The sequence below is a fragment of the Bombina bombina genome, chromosome 5, assembly GCF_027579735.1.
Source record: "Bombina bombina isolate aBomBom1 chromosome 5, aBomBom1.pri, whole genome shotgun sequence".
NCBI lineage: Eukaryota > Metazoa > Chordata > Amphibia > Anura > Bombinatoridae > Bombina > Bombina bombina.
In genome coordinates, this window is record NC_069503.1 from 386,864,375 (window position 1) to 386,885,332 (window position 20,958).

At 41.7% G+C, this 20,958-nt stretch overlaps 1 protein-coding gene across 1 annotated transcript in view; it reads left to right on the top strand.

Moving 5' to 3' along the window:
• The window catches only part of RAB5A (RAB5A, member RAS oncogene family), a 110,347-nt gene that overhangs the window by 33,512 nt on the left and 55,877 nt on the right, over positions 1-20,958 (top strand). The window contains exon 3 of the mRNA XM_053714220.1: positions 11,263-11,414. Coding sequence (XP_053570195.1) covers positions 11,263-11,414 — 152 coding nt within the window. The remainder of the gene's footprint in view (positions 1-11,262; positions 11,415-20,958) is intronic.

A 20,958-nucleotide genomic window follows, 5' to 3' on the forward strand; every position in this document is an offset into this window, starting at 1 on the left:
CTATGGGACTCTCTATACCCCATTTAATACCTCAGCAGCTCCTTTTATATAAATCTAAAAAAAAATTAAAAAAAATTAATGGGTGTGTCTCTTTAAGAAACCGCTAAGCACTGAATTCAGTCAGCACTTGGCAGCAGTTAGTAAACGACTCACTTTTCCTCACCTTTGGGGACACTTTTGTTAAAGTTTTGGGCAAAAAATGTTCTTTGTTTTTTACTTCAGGGATTGCTGGGCATTACTGGGAGCTCTGCCGGCTGTGTCCCCACCCTCATCTTGTGCTCTTTTCTTTTGCCTGCAGCACGGAGGCCATTACAGTGAACACAGACCTATTCTGAGGAAATTCTTCAAAATTTCATATTTTGGTCACTGGAGGGGTTAAGTACCTCAATAACAGGAGCTACTTAGGGAGTAATTTTTTTTTTAGCAGGTTTTTATAGGAGTATATCTCTTTCCCATAGAAATGTGTTTAAGTCTGAGGTGCAAATACTGGGCTGTTTAGTAGTAGAAGTATTGTTTCTACTCTGCTGTATTATAACAATTTTGTGTGGATATTACACGTTTTGTTTTTGCATTAAGACGTTTTTCTCTTATTTTATGCTCTTTTCTGTAATGTGGTGTCTAACATTTCTGTCCCCACTGTTCGTATGTCAGATTTAACAGAGGGTAGATTTTTTTTATCTTAATCTAATTCAATTCTTGTGTACTTTGCAAAACTGAACCAGTCTGTTAAGCTAACCAACTATGTACTAGTTGTGTACCTCAATTTCTAAATGCAAATCAGCCTGCATTACCACTAAAAGTGTATGTTCTGCTCCATTATACATTACTTAGGGAGCTTCTACTGATTTTTCTACTGACTTTAAGAATAATTTACACTCAACTATGGTAGAGTTTCTGGCTACTATTCCCAGACCAAAATCTGCCGACAAGGCTACAACTTCCTTTGCAGATTTCCCCTCCTCAGAGTCAGATTCCACAAATTATCCAAGATTCTGATATAGAGAGTTCATAGTCTTCTTCAGAGGGAAAATGGTGATCTGAGGATCAAGGTGCTGTTCCTGAATCAGGCTTCCACTCCTCTTTAAGGTTTTAAGGTGGCATATATCCGCTTTTTGGTGCATGGGGTACTTAAGACACCTAGACAATGGCCTATCAGATGCTATGCCTACTGAGGAAAAGCCTGTCAATCTGTTAAATGTGATTATTGAGGTTCCCCCTTTGATTTCTAAAGTTTTCCAGATCCCAGACTTGGTCATAGACAGCATTTCAAAGGAAAGGATAAAAACCTGGTAATTTTTTTTTAAAAAAGATGTAAACTATTCCAGAACAAAATATTGAATTATGTGAATCTTTTCCCAAGGATGATAGAGCCAGTTCAACTTTGGCTAAACGTACCAAAGATATTTCCTCTTTCAAAGAGAAAATAGAGCGCAAATTAGAATCCTTCTTTATAAAACGGTTTTCTTTAAAAATGACTTCTTCAACCCGCAACTTTATGGTGTTATATGTTTTCTCTGCTGCTAATTTATATTCAGGAGAAGATATTCAAAATTGCATTACTGTTCTCAAGATGTTTAATGCTTTCATTTGTGATGCTGTCATGGACATTATCAAGATTGATGTTAAGAATATGTGTCTGGCAGTCCTGACGAGAAGAGCTTTATGTCTGGAATCTTGGTCTGCTGACATGGTGTCCAAGAACAGATTATTTCCATGAAAATAAAGTAACATTCTTTTTTGGATCTGGTTTAGATTTAATCATCGCAACTGTTACTGATGATAAGGGAGCTTTTCTTCCTCAGGGTAAGAAATCCAAAGGAAAAAAAGTCTGGGAAATCGGTTTTGCTCCTTTCCTTCGTCAAGAGATCAAAAGTCTTCCTCCTCTCAGAAGACAGACAAATCTGCCTGGAAACCAGGCTTATCTTGGTCCAAAGCAAAACAAGAAATCTAATTACAATCCTATCTGCATGAAGGTGTGGCCCCCAAAGCCAGACTCTGCTCTGGTGGGCGGCAGATTGACACCAGGCCACCAGAAAAAGCCTTAATCAGTCCAGGTTCCTTGGGTTTTGAACATCATCTCCCAAGGTTACAGGATAGGTTTTTAGTCCAGGCCTCCTTGAGGATGATTCCTTTTGTTTCACGTCCTCAAAAACCCTTTGAAGGTTACTGCCTTTATTCAATGTGTGCAGGATTTGAGAGGCATGGGAGTGATTAATACTTTTCCTTTGTCATAACAGACACAGGGGTTTTACTAAAACATTTTTTTTTGTTCCCAAGAAGGAAGGAACTTTCAGACCCATTCTGGACTTCAAGTCTCCAGGAGTTAACAATTGGGAGTCAGACTATCTCTGCAATCAGTCCATTTATCACGGAGAGTGGTCTCTCAATCAAGAGTCTTTTGGATATAGACCTCATGGCTTCTCTTGAACTGCAACCTGCATCTTTATTGTCCCAGGGACCCAAAAGCACAGATGATAGATGCCTTAGTCTGTCTATGGAACTTTGATCTAGCTTACTTGTTCCCTCTATTTGTTCTTCCAAGGTTAATTGCTTGAATCAAGTAGGGGTCTGCCTCAGTCATCCTAAAGCTCCAGCTATGCAGACTTGATTCACATGTCCAGTTCTCCTCCTTGGCTTTTTCCTCGGAGGCAGGACCTATTATCTTAAAGGGACATGAAACACAAATTTTTTCTTTCATGATTTAGAAAGATTATGCAATTTTAAACAACTTTCTAATAAACTTATTATCTAATGTGCTTCATTCTCTTGATATACTTTCCTGAAAAGCATATCTAGATATGCTCAACAGCTGCTGATTGGTTGCTGCACATAGATGCCTCATGTGATTGGCTCACCCATGTGGTCTGCTAGTTCTTCAACAAACCATATCTTAAAAATGAAGCAAATTAGATAATAGAAGTACATTGGAATGTTGTTTAAAATTGTATTCTCTACTTTAATCATGAAAGAAAATGTTTGGGTTTAGTGTCCCTTTAAGTTCCTCCTTTCTACCTAGATCTCAAATATCTAAATTTGACAGCATGGAGGTTAGACACCTAATTCTGAAGCACAGAGATTTTTCAGATGCTGTTATAAACACACTCTAGCTGGCTAGGAAACCTTTTAATTAAAAAAACAAAACGCAAAATATAGAAGGTATACTTTGAATGGTGTTCATCCAAAGGTTTCAATTGGCATTCTTTCCATAACCTTAGAATATTTCAGATTCTTGGTTCCTTGAAGGGTCGGATATCTGCTCTCTTTTCTTTTTCACAAGGAATTAGCCAAGCTTCCAGACAGTCAAACTTTTGTTTACGCATTAGTGAGAATCAGGCCAGTTGTAAGATCTTTTTCTCCTTGATATGATCTAAATTAAAGGGACAGTCAACACCAGAATTTTTGTTGTTTTAAAAAGAAAGATAATCCCTTTATTACCCATTCCCCATTTTTGCATAACCAACACTGTTATAGAAATACACTTTTTACCTCTGTGATTACCTTGTATCTATGATTCTGCAAACTGCCCCCTTATTTTAGTTCTTTTGACATACTTGCATTTTAGCCAATCAGTTATCACTCCAGGGTAACTTCACGTGCATGAGCTCAATGTTATCTATATGAAACACATGAACTAATGCCCTCTAGTGGTCAAAATGCATTCAGATTAGAGGCAGTCTTCAAGAAATTAGCATATGAACCTCCTAGGTTTAGCTTTCAACTAAGAATACCAAGAGAACAAAGCAAAATTGGCGATAAAGGTAAATTGGAAAGTTGTTTAAAAATACTTTCCCTATTTAAATCATGAGGTTTTTCTCCAACATAGGTGTGTCCGGTCCACGGCGTCATCCTTACTTGTGGGATATTCTCTTCCCCAACAGGAAATGGCAAAGAGCCCAGCAAAGCTGGTCACATGATCCCTCCTAGGCTCCGCCTACCCCAGTCATTCTCTTTGCCGTTGTACAGGCAACATCTCCACGGAGATGGCTTAGAGTTTTTTAGTGTTTAACTGTAGTTTTTATTATTCAATCAAGAGTTTGTTATTTTAAAATAGTGCTGGTATGTACTATTTACTCAGAAACAGAAAAGAGATGAAGATTTCTGTTTGTATGAGGAAAATGATTTTAGCACCGTAACTAAAATCCATGGCTGTTCCACACAGGACTGTTGAGAGCAATTAACTTCAGTTGGGGGAACAGTGTGCAGTCTCTTACTGCTTGAGGTATGACACATTCTAACAAGACGATGTAATGCTGGAAGCTGTCATTTTCCCTATGGGATCCGGTAAGCCATTTTTATTAAGATAGTAAATAAGGGCTTCACAAGGGCTTATTAAGACTGTAGACTTTTTCTGGGCTAAATCGATTCATTATTAACACATATTTAGCCTTGAGGAATCATTTATTCTGGGTATTTTGATATGATTATATCGGCAGGCACTGTTTTTGACACCTTATTCTTTAGGGGCTTTCCCTAATCATAGTCAGAGCCTCATTTTCGCGCCGGTATGGCGCACTTGTTTTTGAGGACAGCATGGCATGCAGCTGCATGTGTGTGGAGCTCTGATACATAGAAAAGTCTTTCTGTAGGCATCATTTGGTATCGTATTCCCCTTTGGGCTTGGTTGGGTCTCAGCAAAGCAGATTCCAGGGACTGTAAAGGGGTTAAATATAAAAACGGCTCCGGTTCCGTTATTTTAAGGGTTAAAGCTTCCACATTTGGTGTGCAATACTTTTAAGGCTTTAAGACACTGTGGTGAAATTTTGGTGAATTTTGAACAATTCCTTCATACTTTTTCGCAATTGCAGTAATAAAGTGTGTTTAGTTTAAAATTTAAAGTGACAGTAACGGTTTTATTTTAAAACGTTTTTTGTGCTTTGTTATCAAGTTTATGCCTGTTTAACATGTCTGAACTACCAGATAGATTGTGTTCTGACTGTGGGGAAACCAAGGTTCCTTCTCATTTAACTATATGTATTTTATGTCATAAAAAAAAAAAAAAATTTAGTAAAAATGATGCCCAAGATGATTCCTCAAGTGAGGGGAGTAAGCATGGTACTGCATCATCCCCTACTTCGTCTACACCAGTCTTGCCCATACAGGAGGCCCCTAGTACATCTAGTGCGCCAATACTCCTTACTATGCAACATTTAACGGCTGTAATGGATAATTCTATCAAAAACATTTTAGCCAATATGCCCACTTATCAGCGAAAGCGCGACTGCTCTGTTTTAGAAAATTCTGTAGAGCATGAGAACGCTGATGATATGGTTTCTGAAGGGCCCCTACACCTGTCTGAGGGGGCCAGGGAGGTTTTGTCTGAGGGAGAAATTTCAGATTCAGGAAACATTTCTCAACAAGCTGAACCTGATGTGATTAATTTTAAATTTAAGTTGGAACATCTCCGCGCTCTGCTTAAGGAGGTGTTATCCAATTTGGATGATTGTGATTATCTGGTCATTCCAGAACCACTATGTAAAATGGAAAAGTTCTTAGAGGCCCCGGGGCCCCCCGAAGCTTTTCCTATATCCAAGCGGGTGGCGTACATTGTTAGTAAAGAATGGGACAGGCCCGGTATACCTTTAGTACCTCCCCCCATATTTATAAAATTGTTTTCCTATAGTCGACCCCAGAAAGGACTGATGGCAGACAGTCCCCAAGGTCGAGGGGGCGGTTTCTACTCTACACAAGCGCGCCACTATACCCATAGAAGATAGTTGTGCTTTCCAAGATCCTATGGATAAAAAATTAGAAGGTCTGCTAAAGATGTTTGTTCAGCAAGGTTCCCTTCTACAACCAATTGCATGCATTGTCCCTGTCACTGCAGCCGCGTGTTTCTAGTTTGATGAGCTAGGAAAGGCGATTATTAGTAATTCTTCTTCTTATGAGGAGATTATGGACAGAATTCGTGCTCTTAAATTGGCTAATTCTTTCACCCTAGACGCCACCTTGCAATTGGCTAGGTTAGCGGCGAAAAAATTCTGGGTTTGCTATTGTGGCGCAGAGCGCTTTGGTTAAAATCTTGGGCAGCGGATGCGTCTTCCAAGAACAAATTGCTTGACATTCCTTTCAAGGGGAAAACACTCTTTGGCCCTGACTTGAAAGAGATTATCTCTGATATCACTGGGGGCAAGGGCCACGCCCTTCCTCAGGATAGGTCTTTTCAAGACCAAAAATAAACCTAAGTTTCGTCCCTTTCGCAGAAACGGATCAGCCCCAAGGGCTACGTCCTCTAAGCAGGAAGGTAATACTTCTCAAGCCAATCCAGCCTGGAGACCTATGCAAGGCTGGAACAAAGGAAAGCAGGCCAGGAAACCTGCCACTGCTACCAAGACAGCATGAAATGCGGGCCCCCGATCCGGGACCGGATCTGGTGGGGGGGCAGACTCTCTCTCTTCGCTCAGGCTGGGGCAAGAGATGTTCTGGATCCTTGGGCGCTAGAAATAGTCTCCCAAGGTTATTCTCTGGAGTTCAAGGGGCTTCCTCCAAGGGGGAGGTTCCACAGGTCTCAGTTGTCTTCAGACCACATAAGAAGACAGGCATTCTTACATTGGGTAGAAGACCTGCTAAAAATGGGAGTGATTCATCCTGTTCCATTAGGAGAACAAGGGATGGGGTTCTACTCCAATCTGTTCATAGTTCCCAAAAAAGAGGGAACGTTCAGACCAATCTTAGATCTCAAGATCTTGAACAAGTTTCTCAAGGTTCCATCGTTCAAGATGGAAACCATTCGAACACTTCTTCCTTCCATCCAGGAAGGTCAATTCATGACCAAGGTGGATTTCAAGGATGCGTATCTACATATTCCTATCCACAAGGAACATCATCGGTTCCTAAGGTTTGCATTCCTGGACAAGCATTTCCAGTTCGTGGCGTTTTCTTTCGGATTAGCCACTGCTCCTAGGATTTTCTCTTAGGTACTAGGGTCCCTTCTGGCGGTGCTAAGACCAAGGGGCATTGCTGTAGTACCTTAATTGGACGACATTCTGATTCGAGCGTCGTCCCTTCCTCAAGTAAAGGCTCACACGGACATTGTCCTGGCCTTTCTCAGATCTCACGGATGGAAAGTGAACGTGGAAAAGAGTTCTCTATCTCCGTCAACGAGGGTTCCCTTCTTGGGAACTATAATAGACTCCTTAGAAATGAGGATTTTTCTGACAGAAGCCAGAAAAACAAAACTTCTAGACTCTTGTCGGATACTTCATTCCGTTCCTCTTCCTTCCATAGCGCAGTGCATGGAAGTGATAGGTTTGATGGTAGCGGCAATGGACATAGTTCCTTTTGTGCGCATTCATCTAAGACCATTACAACTGTTCATGCTCAGTCAGTGGAATGGGGACTATTCAGACTTGTCTCCGAAGATACAAGTAAATCAGAGGACCAGAGACTCATTCCGTTGGTGGCTGTCCCTGGACAACCTGTCACAAGGGATGACCTTCCGCAGACCAGAGTGGGTCATTGTCACGACCGACGCCAGTCTGATGGGCTGGGGCGCGGTCTGGGGATCCCTGAAAGCTCAGGGTCTTTGGTCTCGGGTAGAATCTCTTCTACCGATAAATATTCTGGAACTGAGAGCGATATTCAATGCTCTCAAAGCTTGGCCTCAGCTAGCGAGGGCCAAGTTCATACATCAACCATCAGGGGGGAACAAGGAGTTCCCTAGCGATGGAAGAAGTGACCAAAATCATTCTATGGGCGGAGTCTCACTCCTGCCACCTGTCTGCTATCCACATCCCAGGAGTGGAAAATTGGGAAGCGGATTTTCTGAGTCGTCAGACATTGCATCCGGGGGAGTGGGAACTCCATCCGGAAATCTTTGCCCAAGTCACTCAACCGTGGGGCATTCCAGACATGGATCTGATGGCCTCTCGTCAGAACTTCAGAGTTCCTTACTACGGGTACAGATCCAGGGATCCCAAGGCGGCTCTAGTGGATGCACTAGTAGCACCTTGGACCTTCAAACTAGCTTATGTGTTCCCGCCGTTTCCTCTCATCCCCAGGCTGGTAGCCAGGATCAATCAGGAGAGGGCGTCGGTGATTTTGATAGCTCCTGCGTGGCCACGCAGGACTTGGTATGCAGATCTGGTGAATATGTCATCGGCTCCACCATGGAAGCTACCTTTGAGACGAGACCTTCTTGTTCTAGGTCCGTTCGACCCACTCCAGCTGACTGCTTGGAGATTGAACGCTTGATCTTATCAAAGCGAGGGTTCTCAGATTCTGTTATTAATACTCTTGTTCAGGCCTGAAAGCCTGTAACCAGAAAAATTACCACATAATTTGGTATATCTGTTGATGTGAATCTGCAGGATTCCCTTGGGACAAGGTTAAGATTCCTAAGAGTCTATCCTTCCTTCGAGAAGGATTGGAAAAAGGATTATCTGCAAGTTCCTTGATGGGACAGATTTCTGCCTTGTCTGTGTTACTTCACAAAAAGCTGGCAGCTGTGCCAGATGTTCTAGCCTTTGTTCAGGCTCTGGTTAGAATCAAGCCTGTTTACAAATTTTGACTCCTCCTTGGAGTCTCAACCTAGTTCTTTCAGTTCTTCAGGGGGTTCCGTTTGAACCCTTACATTCCGTTGATATTAAGTTATTATCTTGGAAAGTTTTGTTTTTGGTTGCAATTTCTTCTGCTAGAAGAGTTTCAGAATTATCTGCTCTGCAGTGTTCTTCTCCTTATCTGGAGTTCCATGCAGATAAGGTGGTTTTGCGTACTAAACCTGGTTTTCTTCCAAAAGTTGTTTCTAACAAAAACATTAATCAGGAGATAGTTGTGCCTTCTTTGTGTCCTAATCCAGTTTCAAAGAAGGAACGTTTGTTGCACAACTTGGATGTAGTTCGTGCTCTCAAATTTTACTTAGCAGCTACTAAGGATTTCAGACAAACTTTGTCTTTGTTTGTTGTTTATTCTGGTAAACGGAGAGGTCAAAAAGCAACTTCTACCTCTCTCTCCTTCTGGATTAAAAGCATTATCCGATTGGCTTATGAGACTGCCGGACGGCAGCCTCCTGAAAGAATCACAGCTCACTCCACTAGGGCTGTGGCTTCCACATGGGCCTTCAAGAACGAGGCTTCTGTTGATCAGATATGTAAGGCAGCGACTTGGTCTTCACTGCACACTTTTTCTAAATTTTACAAATTTGATACTTTTGCTTCTTCTGAGGCTATTTTTGGGAGAAAGGTTTTGCAAGCCGTGGTGCCTTCCATTTAGGTGACCTGATTTGCTCCCTCCCTTCATCCGTGTCCTAAAGCTTTGGTATTGGTTCCCACAAGTAAGGATGACGCCGTGGACCGGACACACCTATGTTGGAGAAAACAGAATTTATGTTTACCTGATAAATTACTTTCTCCAACGGTGTGTCCGGTCCACGGCCCGCCCTGGTTTTTTTAATCAGGTCTGATAATTTATTTTCTTTAACTACAGTCACCACGGTAACATATGGTTTCTCCTATGCAAATATTCCTCCTTAACGTCGGTCGAATGACTGGGGTAGGCGGAGCCTAGGAGGGATCATGTGACCAGCTTTGCTGGGCTCTTTGCCATTTCCTGTTGGGGAAGAGAATATCCCACAAGTAAGGATGACGCCGTGGACCGGACACACCGTTGGAGAAAGTAATTTATCAGGTAAACATAAATTCTGTTTTTTTGGACTTGACTGTCCCTTTAAGTTCTCTAAGTTCAAGGTCCTCCTTTTGAACGTATGCACAGCATAGATATTAAACTCCTGTCCTGGAAAGTCCTTTTTTCTCCTAGCTATTTCATCTGCCAGAAAAGTTTTGGAACTTTCTTGTGAATTTCCAGTTCTCATTTTTCACAAGGACAAAGCTGTGCTTCGTACTAAATATGATTTTCTTCCAAAGGCTGTTTCATCTGTAAATTTAAATTTAGGAGGCTATTGTTCCCTTTTTGTGCCCTGATCCTTCCACATTTTGTTATTTTTATTTAAGGAATATAAAAGCTCATAAAGGAAATGCAAAACATATATTAGCATTGCATTATTGTGTTTATGCCATGCAAATTGGGTTAAACACAGTTAAATGGACAGTCTACTCCAGAATTTTTATTGTTTAAAAAGATAATCCCTTTATTACCCATTCCCCAGTTATGCATAACCAACACTGTTTTATTAATACACTCTCTACCTCTGTAATTGCCTTGTATCTAAGCCTCTGCAGACTGCCCCCTTTTTTCAGTTCTTTTGACAAACAAGCATTTTAGCCAATCAGTGCCCTCTCATAAGTAACTCCACGGGCATGAGCACAATGTTATCTATATGGCACACATTAACTACTGCCCCCTAGCTCTAAAAAAAAACTATCAAATGCAGCCTTTAAGGGCTTAGAAATTAGCATATGAGCCTACCTAGGTTTAGCTTTCAACAAAGAATACCAAGTAACAAAGCTAATTTGATGGTAAAAGTGAAAATTGCATGCCCTATCTGAATCATGAAAGTTTTTTTTTTTATTTTGACTAGAATATCCCTTTAAATTTAGCACCAGCAACAATGCACTACTTGGACCTAGCTGAACACGTCTGGTAAACCAATGATGAGGCAAAGTTTTGCAGCCACCTATCACCAGCTACTTCCAGTAGTGTATTGCTGATCCTTAGCCTACCTAGGTATGCTTTTCAACAAAGGATACTGTGGGAATAAAGTAAATGTGATAATGGAAGTCAATTTGCAAGTCTCTTAACATTTCACACTCTCTATGAATAATGAAAGATTTAATAATTCCTAGTAGAAATGTATAGGTGTCTACCGAAATGCAGAACATTTTCATGGATGTTAGTCTCCTAAATATTACCTGTTTAATAAGCAAAACAGTAATTTCTTTTTTTGACTATCTGATTTATTTTTTGTATGCATTTATTAATACATTGACACTTTGAAACCATGTGGCCTTATTTTAGTATTATTTTGGCTATGAGGCTTTTATTGACATCTGGCCTGTGCACGAGATCCAACTTAGGCCTATAACTGATGCAAAAACGTTTGCTACATATTGTATGCTGGACCTTATCAAGTAATAAAGAGCAAGGGATCATTAGGGCTATGTGATTATGCTTCTGGTAGATAGATATGATGTTGGGTATGTTTTTGTAACCATCTGTCCCTATTTGAATATATACATTTGTATTTTGCAGTCCTAGTGAGTTGTATTGTCAAATGAATACCCATACACATGTAAGGAGCCATGTTCTAAAATATATTTTATGATCTATATATTTTTAAGATTTGCTTCTTGTTTCTGTTTCACTTTGTAGCTGCTTTTCTTACCCAGACTGTCTGTCTCGATGACACAACAGTAAAATTTGAAATTTGGGATACAGCTGGTCAAGAAAGATATCATAGTCTTGCTCCGATGTACTACAGAGGAGCCCAAGCTGCAATAGTTGTATATGACATCACAAATGAGGTAAGTGTGATTGTGTTTTGTAAATGTGATGAAATTATGCTTATCATTATATGCAATGTGCTTTGGTCAGCTAGGTACATTTTAACAATCTTTCCAAACTCTCTGAATTTGTTTATTCTGGTTTTGTTAAAGTGAAAGTCAATCCTAGCGTTGTACAAACGCTAGGATTGACTATTGACACAAAGGGGACTTTCATTCATAAAGTATAAGATACTTCATGTAGAAAGCTCCTTTATTTGTTTCAACCGATCGCCGTTCTTAGCTGCTACAGCAGCTCACGGCTTAAATTTTTTTTGCTAAGAGGTGACGTTTTCACCTCATAGCCAATAACCGTGCAGTAAATCCTGCTCTCATGGGTGCCAAGCCGGATTTACCTCACGGCTATTGGCTAAGAGGTGAAAACGTTGCCTCTTAGCAAAAATATTTTAGCCGTGGGCTGCTGTAGCAGCTAAGAACAGCGATCTGTTGAAACAAATAAAGGAGCTTTCTACATGAAGTATCTTATGCTTTATGAATGAAAGTCCCCTTTATTTGTTTCAATAGTCAATCCTAGCGTTTGTACAACGCTAGGATTGACTTTCACTTTAAATGCAAAATTAAATCTAGGCTGTTGTTGTTTTTTTTTAACATATTTAATATGGAAGTAAAATGTAATGTTATATGCCATTTAAAATTTTTAAACCAAAAGCAAAACACGTGTGTTGGCATTGCTTGCATCTCTATTTGTAGATTCTTATTTAATAGATTCCTGGGTTTTTTTCCCCCACTCTGTTGCATGACATGCTCGAATAAGAACTAGAATAAATGCAAGTGGCTTTTTAAAAAAAAAAAAAAGAAAGAAGCTAACTTTAAATGTTTTAAATTGTACTGTTTATTTCTGCATTGTATATTTCTTTAACAAGATTTATATTAATGTGCTTGTAAGTATTCTCTGCTTTTTCTGCAGGGTGTTCAGTGCTTGTGTGACTTCATCATGTCTATAATCAGTGTAGCTCAAGATAAAAGGTGCCTCACTCTGGGTTATATTTATGTTAATTGTTCAGTGTTTAAAGGGACAGTCTACCATAGAATTGTTATTGTTTTAAAAGATAGATAATACCTTTTATTACCCATTCCCGAGTTTTGCATAACCAACACAGTTATATTAATATACTTTTTACCTTTGTGATTACCTTGTATCTAGGAACCTTCTTCCAGCCCCCTGATCACATGACTGTGACTGTTTATTATCTATTGTCTTAAATTTAGCATTGTTTTGTGCTAAATCTCAAATAACGCCCTGTGCCTGAACACAGTGTTATCTATATGGCCCACATGTACTTTCTGTCTCTTTGTGTTGAAAAGAGATTTAAAAAGCATGTGATAAGAGGCAGCCCTCAAAGGCTTAGAAATTAGCATATGAGCCTACCTATGTTTAGTTTAAACTAAGAATACCAAGAGAAAAAAGCAAATTTGATGATAAAAGTAAATTGGACTGTCCATTTAAAGAAACATAGTTCAGAGAACACTTACCAGCTTTCAAATGTTGTAATATAAAAATATTTAAATTAAAAAAACAAAACCAGAAAAACTATCTTCTTACCCATTTTTGCCTCTAATCAGAACCATTAAAATATACCAGTCTTAAAGTCACTGCATAGTTAAAGGACAGTCTTCTCCAGAATTTTGATTGTTTAAAAAGATAGATAATCCCTTTTATTATCCATTCCCCAGTTTTGCATAACCAAAACTGTTATATTAATATACTTTCCTTCCGTAAGGCAGGGAGAGTCCACAACTTCATTCCTTAATGTTGGAAAAATACATCACCTGGCCACCAGGAGGAGGCAAAGACACCCCAGCCAAAGGCTTAAATATCCCTCCCACTTCCCCTATCTCCCAGTCATTCTTTGCCTTTCGTCACTATAGGAGGTGGCAGAGAAGTGTCAGAAGATTTGGATAGTCCTCTAATGGGTATGTTCGCTTCAAGAAAGGACTGGAGTTTTAAGTAATCATGTTAACCTCTCAGTTAGAGTATTGATGAAAGTTAGAGTCTGGAGATGCAGGGAAAGTTTTTCTGCGAACCTATCCAGACTGTCGCCTAACAGCTCCTAAGCAATCAGTGTTGACGAGTTTCACTGCTTGCTGTTACACACTCAAGTCCATGTCAAAGGTGTCGTTGCAAGACTGTCACACTTTAGTGGCTGTGCCTCTTCCACAGCATGGATCCTGGAGGGTAAGACGTTTTTATAAATACACTTTTGCTATAGAGGGTCACAGTCTGGCTCCTTCATGCCTTGATAGGACCAAGGGTTAATATCTCCTTAAGGGAGATTATTTGAACAGTTAGGGGTTATTTATAACTGCTTTAATGTGAGAGGTTTTTTTTGGGGCTCATAACCTGTGTGTGTGCTTTTGGCTTGGAACAAACTGGTTTCACTTTTGTTTTTGAGTGTTGCGCAGCTAGCTTAGCGCCTTTTTCATAGCAGGTAAAGTCCTGTCCTACGCACCACGTGACCGGGTGTGGTGTCTTCATTTTCCTACGATCCTGATTTGGACATCACTCCTAAGGAGAGCATTTTCACTTTTAGCTGTCTGGGTCTAAGAGGTGGTGAGTGCCCCAACCATTGGGATTATAAAGGTGCCATTTTTTTCGTCTGTCCTTCTGTGGGTATATTTTAGCTATGGAGGACTCTGATACTACATTAGAAGGTTCCGCTCTTTCTGTACTGATTAATAATTCCTGTTTATATTGTGAGAAGGCTGTGGTTTGCCCGCCTGCCCAAATTTTTCCATTTGCCTAATCACTGTTCTAAAGTCTAAGGGAGACAAGCCTGCTAATACTCATAGCGCTTTTAACCCCTCTGAGCTGTCTACCGCTCAGGAATCTGTGTCTCAAGAGATTACTACCCTTTCTACACTACCCGCTCCACATGCAGTTCCCCGCGGCTCAACTAATCCTCCATCTGGAGGGGGCTTTTTTCCTGCAGACTTTACCTCGCAGTTACAATCAGCAGTGTCTGTGGCCCTGAGTGCATTACCCCCCTCTAGCAAACGTAAGAGGTTAAACATAGTTTTTCTGACCTAGAGACATCTAAATTTTTGTCGGATCTAGCTACTATGTCCCAGCTATCCGAGGATGAGTTAACCTCTGTAGCTTCAAAAGGGTAAACTTTCTGAGTTGGAGACTTCAGTTTCTAAACCTCCTTCAGCGGAGGAACCTTCCTTTTAGATTTAAAATTGAGCATCTATGGGTTTTTTTTTAAAGGAGTTTCTGTCTACGCTAGAGGTTCCAGTGGCTACACTCCCTGAGGAACCTAAGATCCCTAAATTAGACAGGTTTTAGGAAGACGGGAAGGTGCCTCTGACTTTTTCTGTGCCAGTTAAAATGGCGAACATTATTATTAATGAATGGGAAAGAATAGGAACTTTTTTTTCCCCCCTCGTCTACCTTTAAAAAATTATTCCCTGTCCCTGACTCTCAATTGGATTTGTGGGGCTCCATTCCTAAGGTGAATGGTGCTATTTCTACGCTGGCTAAGCATACTACTATTCCCCTGGAGAATAGTTCTTCTTTTAGAGAGTCTATGGATAAGAAAATGGAAAATTTTCTGAGGAGGTTTCAACATACAGGGTTTTTATTTCAACCAGTGGTAGCTGGAGCCGCGGTTGCTGGAGCAGCTACCTACTGGTGCAACACTCTGTCTGAGCTCATTGAGGTGGAAACGCCCCTTGAGGATATTCAGGAAAGAATTAAAGCTCTGAGAATTGCTAACTTCTTCATCTGTGACGCGAATATGCAGATTATTCACCTAAATGCAAAGGCTTCTGGCTTTGCTGTCCTAGCCCGCCGGGCTCTCTGGTTCTTTGAAGTCTTCGTCTGTGGATATGACTTATAAATCCAGACTCCTTTCTCTTCTTTTCAAATGGAAGATTTTATTTGGTCCAGGGCTGGACTCCATTATTTCTACGGTTACCCGAGGGAAGGTTGCCTTCCTACTGTAGGATAAGAAGTATAGGCCTAAGGGATGCCAATCGTCTAATTTTCATTCTGATAAATCTCAACAGCAGCAATCCAAGTCCGAGCAGCACAAGAGTACTTGGAAGCCGGCTCAGTCCTGGAATAAGTCTAAGCAGACTAAGCCTGCCGATAACAAATCGGCATGAAGGGGCGGCCCCCGATCCGGGATCGGATCGAGTAGGGGGCAGACTCTCTTTTTTTTTTTTTTTTTTTTTTTTTCAGCTGCTTGGTTCCAGGATGTACAGGATCCTTGGGTCCTGGATGTTGTATCTCAGGGATACCGGATAGGATTCAAATCTCATCCGCCCAGGGGCAGATTCCTTCTCTCCAGTCTGTCTACAAAATAAAAATTAAAAACCTTTCGGTGGTTCCAAAGAAGGAGGGAACTTTTCGTCCAATTCTAGACTTAAAATGCCTAAACATGTTTGAGTGCTCCCTCTTTCAAGATGGAGACAATACGGTCAGTTCTTCCTCTGGTTCAGGAAGGACAGTTTTTGACCACCATAGACCTGAAAGATGCATACCTTCCGTTGCAATACACAGGGAACATTTTCAGTTCCTGAGGTTTGCCTTTCTGGACCAGCACTTCCAGTTCATAGCTCTTCGGTTTGGCCTAGCTACTGCTCCAAGGATATTTTTGAAGGTTCTGGGGGCTCTTCTAGCCATTGCCAGAACACAAAGTATTGCAGTAGCGCCTTACCTGGATGATATCTTGGTGCAGGCACCATCTTTTCGTCTACTGGAAGAACATTCGGAGTCCCTTCTCAGTCTTCTTCAATCACATGGATGGAAGATAAACTTGGAAAAGAGTTCTCTTACTCCAAGTACAAGGGTGAATTTCCTGGGGACAATAATATACTCCATATCAATGAGAATATTTCTCACAGATCAGAGACGTTGCAAGCTAGCTTCTGCATGTCTTGCCCTCCAGGCCTCCTTGGGACCCTCAGTGGCTTAGTCTATGGTGGTGATTGGACTCATTGTGTCCTGTATGGACATCATTTTTTTTGCCATATTTCATCTCAGACCCTTACAATTATGCATGCTGAGACAATGGAACGGCAACCATTCAGATCTGTCTCAACAGATTGTGCTGGACAACCTGTCAAGACTCTCTCTCTTGGTGGCTCTGTCCAGATCATCTGTCCCAAGGCACGTGCTTCTTGAGACCGTCTTGGGAGATTGTGACTACGGATGCATGCCTTTCCGACTGGGGAGCCGTTTGGGGGGCCAAAAAGGCCCAAGGACTGTGCACTCGGGAGTAGTCCTCCAGTCCGATCAATATATTGGAACTCCGGGCAATCTTTAATGCCTTGAAGGCTTGGCCCCTTCTGGGTTCGTCCCAGTTTATCAGATTCCAATCAGACGCTATAACCTTGGTTGCCTAAATCAACCATCGGGGGGAACAAGACTTTCTCCAACATTGGTGTGTCCGGTCCACGGCGTCATCCATTACTTGTGGGAAATGTTCTCCCCCACAGGGAAAGGCAAGGAGAGCACACAGCAAGAGCTGTCCATATAGCTCCCCCTCTGGCTCCCCAGTCATTCTCCTTGCCGCTCTGAACAAGTAGCATCTACCACGGGGATGGCGAGGAGTTTGTGGTGTTAGTTGTAGTTTTTTATTCTTCTATCAAGAGTTTATTTTAAAATAGTGCTGGCTTGTACTATTTACTCTATAACAGAAAAGTGATGAAGATTTCTGTTTAAGAGGGCTATGATTTTAGCACAAGTAACTAAAATCCATTACTGTTACCACGCAGGACTGTTGAAACAAGAGAACTTCAGTTGGGGGTAACAGTTTGCAGACTCATCTGCTTCAGGTATGACTAGTCTCCTTCTAACAACACAGGCTAATGCTAGATGACAGTCATTTTTCCCCTCAGGGGAAACGGTAAGCCATTTTTCTTTCACCTCAGCAAAAAAGATAACAGGCTTCCCCTTTTTGTTTTTTATGCTGGTAGACACTGTTAGGGGCTAAATCGATTGGTTTTTATTACAATATTATACCATTTGAAATATTTTATAAGCTCACATACACTTGGGAACGTTTTTTATTGATCTGGCTTGTTTTAGACACCTAAATCTAGTCAGGAAGGCCCCTTCACTCTAGTGTGCTGAGGGAGGAAGCCTCATTTTGGCACTTCAGCTGTGCAGTTGAATTTCAAGGCAGTGCATGCAGATTCATGTGAGAGGGTCCTGTGGTTCAGAAAGTGACTCCAAAAGGCTTTTTTCTGTGAATGGTGACCCCTAAGGAAGGTAAAAAGCTGCAGCTTGTGGTGTGTAAAAACGGTTAAATCCAACAATTAGCTCCGGTTTGCTTGTTTTAAGAGCTAGAGTCTCCATATTTGCTGTGCAATACTTTCTAAGCATTAAGACACTGGGGTCCAAATTTCAGAAAAATCGGATATTGCCTTCATAGTTTTTTGAACATTCAGAAATAAATGTGTCATTTTATTATTTAAAGAGACGGTAACGTTTTTGTTTAAAATCGTTTTTATTGCATTGTTTGCCTGCCTAAATCTGTTTAACATGTCTGTTCCATCAGATAACCTATGTTCTGTGTGTATAGAGACAAATGTGGTTCCCCCTTCGAGTGTTTGTGATAATTGCGCCATAGCGTCCAAACAAAATCAGGACAGCTCTGTTATTTTTCATAATGTTGCCCAAGATGATTTATCTAATAAAAGGTAGTGGGGATAGCTCTACATCCTCTCCTTCTGTGTCTACACCAGCTTTGCCCGCGCAGGCGACACCTAGCGCGCCAGTGCTTATTTCTATGCAACAATTATCAGCAGTAGTGGATAATTCTATAGCAAATCTTTTATCCAAACTGCCAGTTTTTCAGAGAAAGCGTGATTGTTCAGTTTTAAATACAGATAAAAAGGATGAACAATCAGACGCTGACGATGCCTTATCTATTTTACCCTCACAACAATCGGAATTGGCTGTGAGGGAAGGGCTGTCTGATCAGAACCTGATCTAGTGGCATTTAAGTTTAAGCTAGAACATCTCCGCGCTTTGCTTAAGGAGGTATTAGCTACTCTGGATGACTGTGATTCCATGGTAGTACCAGAGAAGTTGTGCAAATTGGACAAATTTTTAGAGGTCCCAGTGCACGACGACGCTTTTCCAATACCTAAGAGGGTAGCGAACATAGTGGAAAAGGAGTGGGAGAAGCCAGGTGTACCCTTTGCCCCACCTCCTATATTTAAGAAAATGTTTCCCATAGTAGACCCTAGAAGGGACGCATGGCAAACGGTCCCGAAGGTTGAGGGAGCTGTTTCAACACTAGCGAAGCGCACAACTATTCCTATAGAGGACAGCTGCGCTTTCAAAGATCCTATGGATAAGAAATTGGAAGGATTGCTTAAAAAGATTTTTGTTCAGCAAGGGTTCATCCTTCAACCAGCTACGTGTGTTATTACTGTCACTTCAGCGGCGTCCTTTTGGTTCGAAGAACTAGAAAGGTCGCTCCAGAAAGAGACTTCCTATGATGAAGTCATGGACAGAATTCACACATTAAAGTTAGCTAATTCCTTTATATTGGATGCCGCCTTTCAAATAACGAAATTGGCGGCGAAAAACTCAGGTTTTGCTATAGTAGGGCGGAGGGAGCTTTGGCTAAAATCCTGGTCGGCAGACGTGTCGTCCAAGACTAAGTTACTGAATATTCCTTTCAAGGGTAAGACCCTTTTTGGGCCGGAATTGAAGGAAATTATTTCAGACATCACTGGGGGTAAGGGCCATGCCCGCCCACAGGATAGGCCTTTTAAGGCTAAGAACAAGTCTAATTTTCGTTCCTTTCGCAATTTCAGGAACGGACCGGCTAATAACTCCACTGCCGCTAGACAAGAAGGTAACGCGGCCCAGCCCAAACCCGCTTGGAAGCCCATGCAAGGCTGGAACAAGGGTAAACAAACCAAGAAACCTGCTGCTGCTACCAAGACAGCATGAAGGGGTAGCCCCCGATCCGGGACCGGATCTGGTAGGGGGCAGACTATCTCTCTTCGCTCAGGCTTGGGCAAGAGATGTTCTGGATCCCTGGGCACTAGAGATAGTTTCCAAGGGATACCTGTTAGAATTCAAGGGACTTCCTCCAAAGGGAAGGTTCCACCTGTCTCGCTTATCTTCAGACCAGATAAAGAAACAGGCATTCTTACATTGTGTAAGAGACCTATCAAAGATGGGAGTGATAAACCCAGTCCCCTCCGGGGAACAAGGTCTAGGGTTTTACTCAAACCTGTTTGTGGTTCCCAAAAAAGAGGGAACTTTCAGGCCAATTCTGGATTTAAAGATATTAAACAAGTTCCTCAGAGTTCCATCCTTCAAGATGGAAACCATTCGGACAATCTTACCAACAATCCAGCAGGGTCAATTTTTGACTACCGTGGATCTGAAGGATGCGTATCTGCATATCCCAATCCACAAATCTCATCATCAGTTCCTGAGGTTCGCCTTTCTGGACAAACATTACCAGTTTGTGGCTCTTCCATTCGATTTAGCCACCGCTCCCAGAATTTTCACAAAGGTGCTAGGGTCCCTTCTAGCGGTTCTAAGACCGAGGGGCATCGCTGTAGCACCTTATCTAGACGACATCCTAATCCAAGCGTCGCCTCTTTCCAAAGCGAGGGCTCATACAGACATTGTGTTGGCTTTTCTCAGATCTCACGGGTGGAAAGTGAACATAGAAAAAAGCTCACTGTCACCGTCCACAAGGGTTCCTTTTCTGGGAACAATAATAGATTCTGTGGAAATTAAGATCTTTCTCACAGACATCAGAAAGACAAAGCGTCTAAAAGCTTGTCGAGTTCTTCACTCTATTCCTCAACCCTCCATAGCTCAATGCATGGAAGTAATAGGACTAATGGTCGCAGCAATGGATGTGGTTCCTTTTGCTCGAATTCATCTAAGACCATTACAACTGTGCATGCTCAATCAGTGGAATGGGGACTATACAGACTTGTCTCCCCAAATTCAAGTAGACCAGGTAACCAGGGACTCACTTCTCTGGTGGTTGACCCAGGATCACCTGTCTCAGGGAATGAGTTTCCGCAGACCGGAGTGGGTCATCGTCACGACCGACGCCAGCCTCTTGGGGTGGGGCGCGGTCTGGGACTCTCTGAAAGCTCAGGGCCTATGGTCGCGGGAAGAGTCCCTTCTCCCGATAAACATTTTGGAACTAAGAGCTATATTCAATGCGCTCCTGGCTTGGCCTCAGCTAGCGGAAGCCAGGTTCATAAGATTTCAGTCGGACAACATAACGACTGTTGCGTACATCAATCATCAGGGGGGAACAAAGGGGGGAACAAAGAGTTCCCTAGCGATGAAGGAAGTAACCAAGATAATCCAATGGGCAGAGAATCACTCCTGCCATCTATCTGCTATTCACATCCCAGGAGTAGACAACTGGGAGGCGGACTATTTGAGTCGTCAGACTTTCCATCCGGGGGAGTGGGAACTCCATCCGGAGGTCTTTGCTCAGTTAACCCAATTATGGGGCATTCCAGACATGGATCTAATGGCGTCCCGTCAGAACTTCAAGAT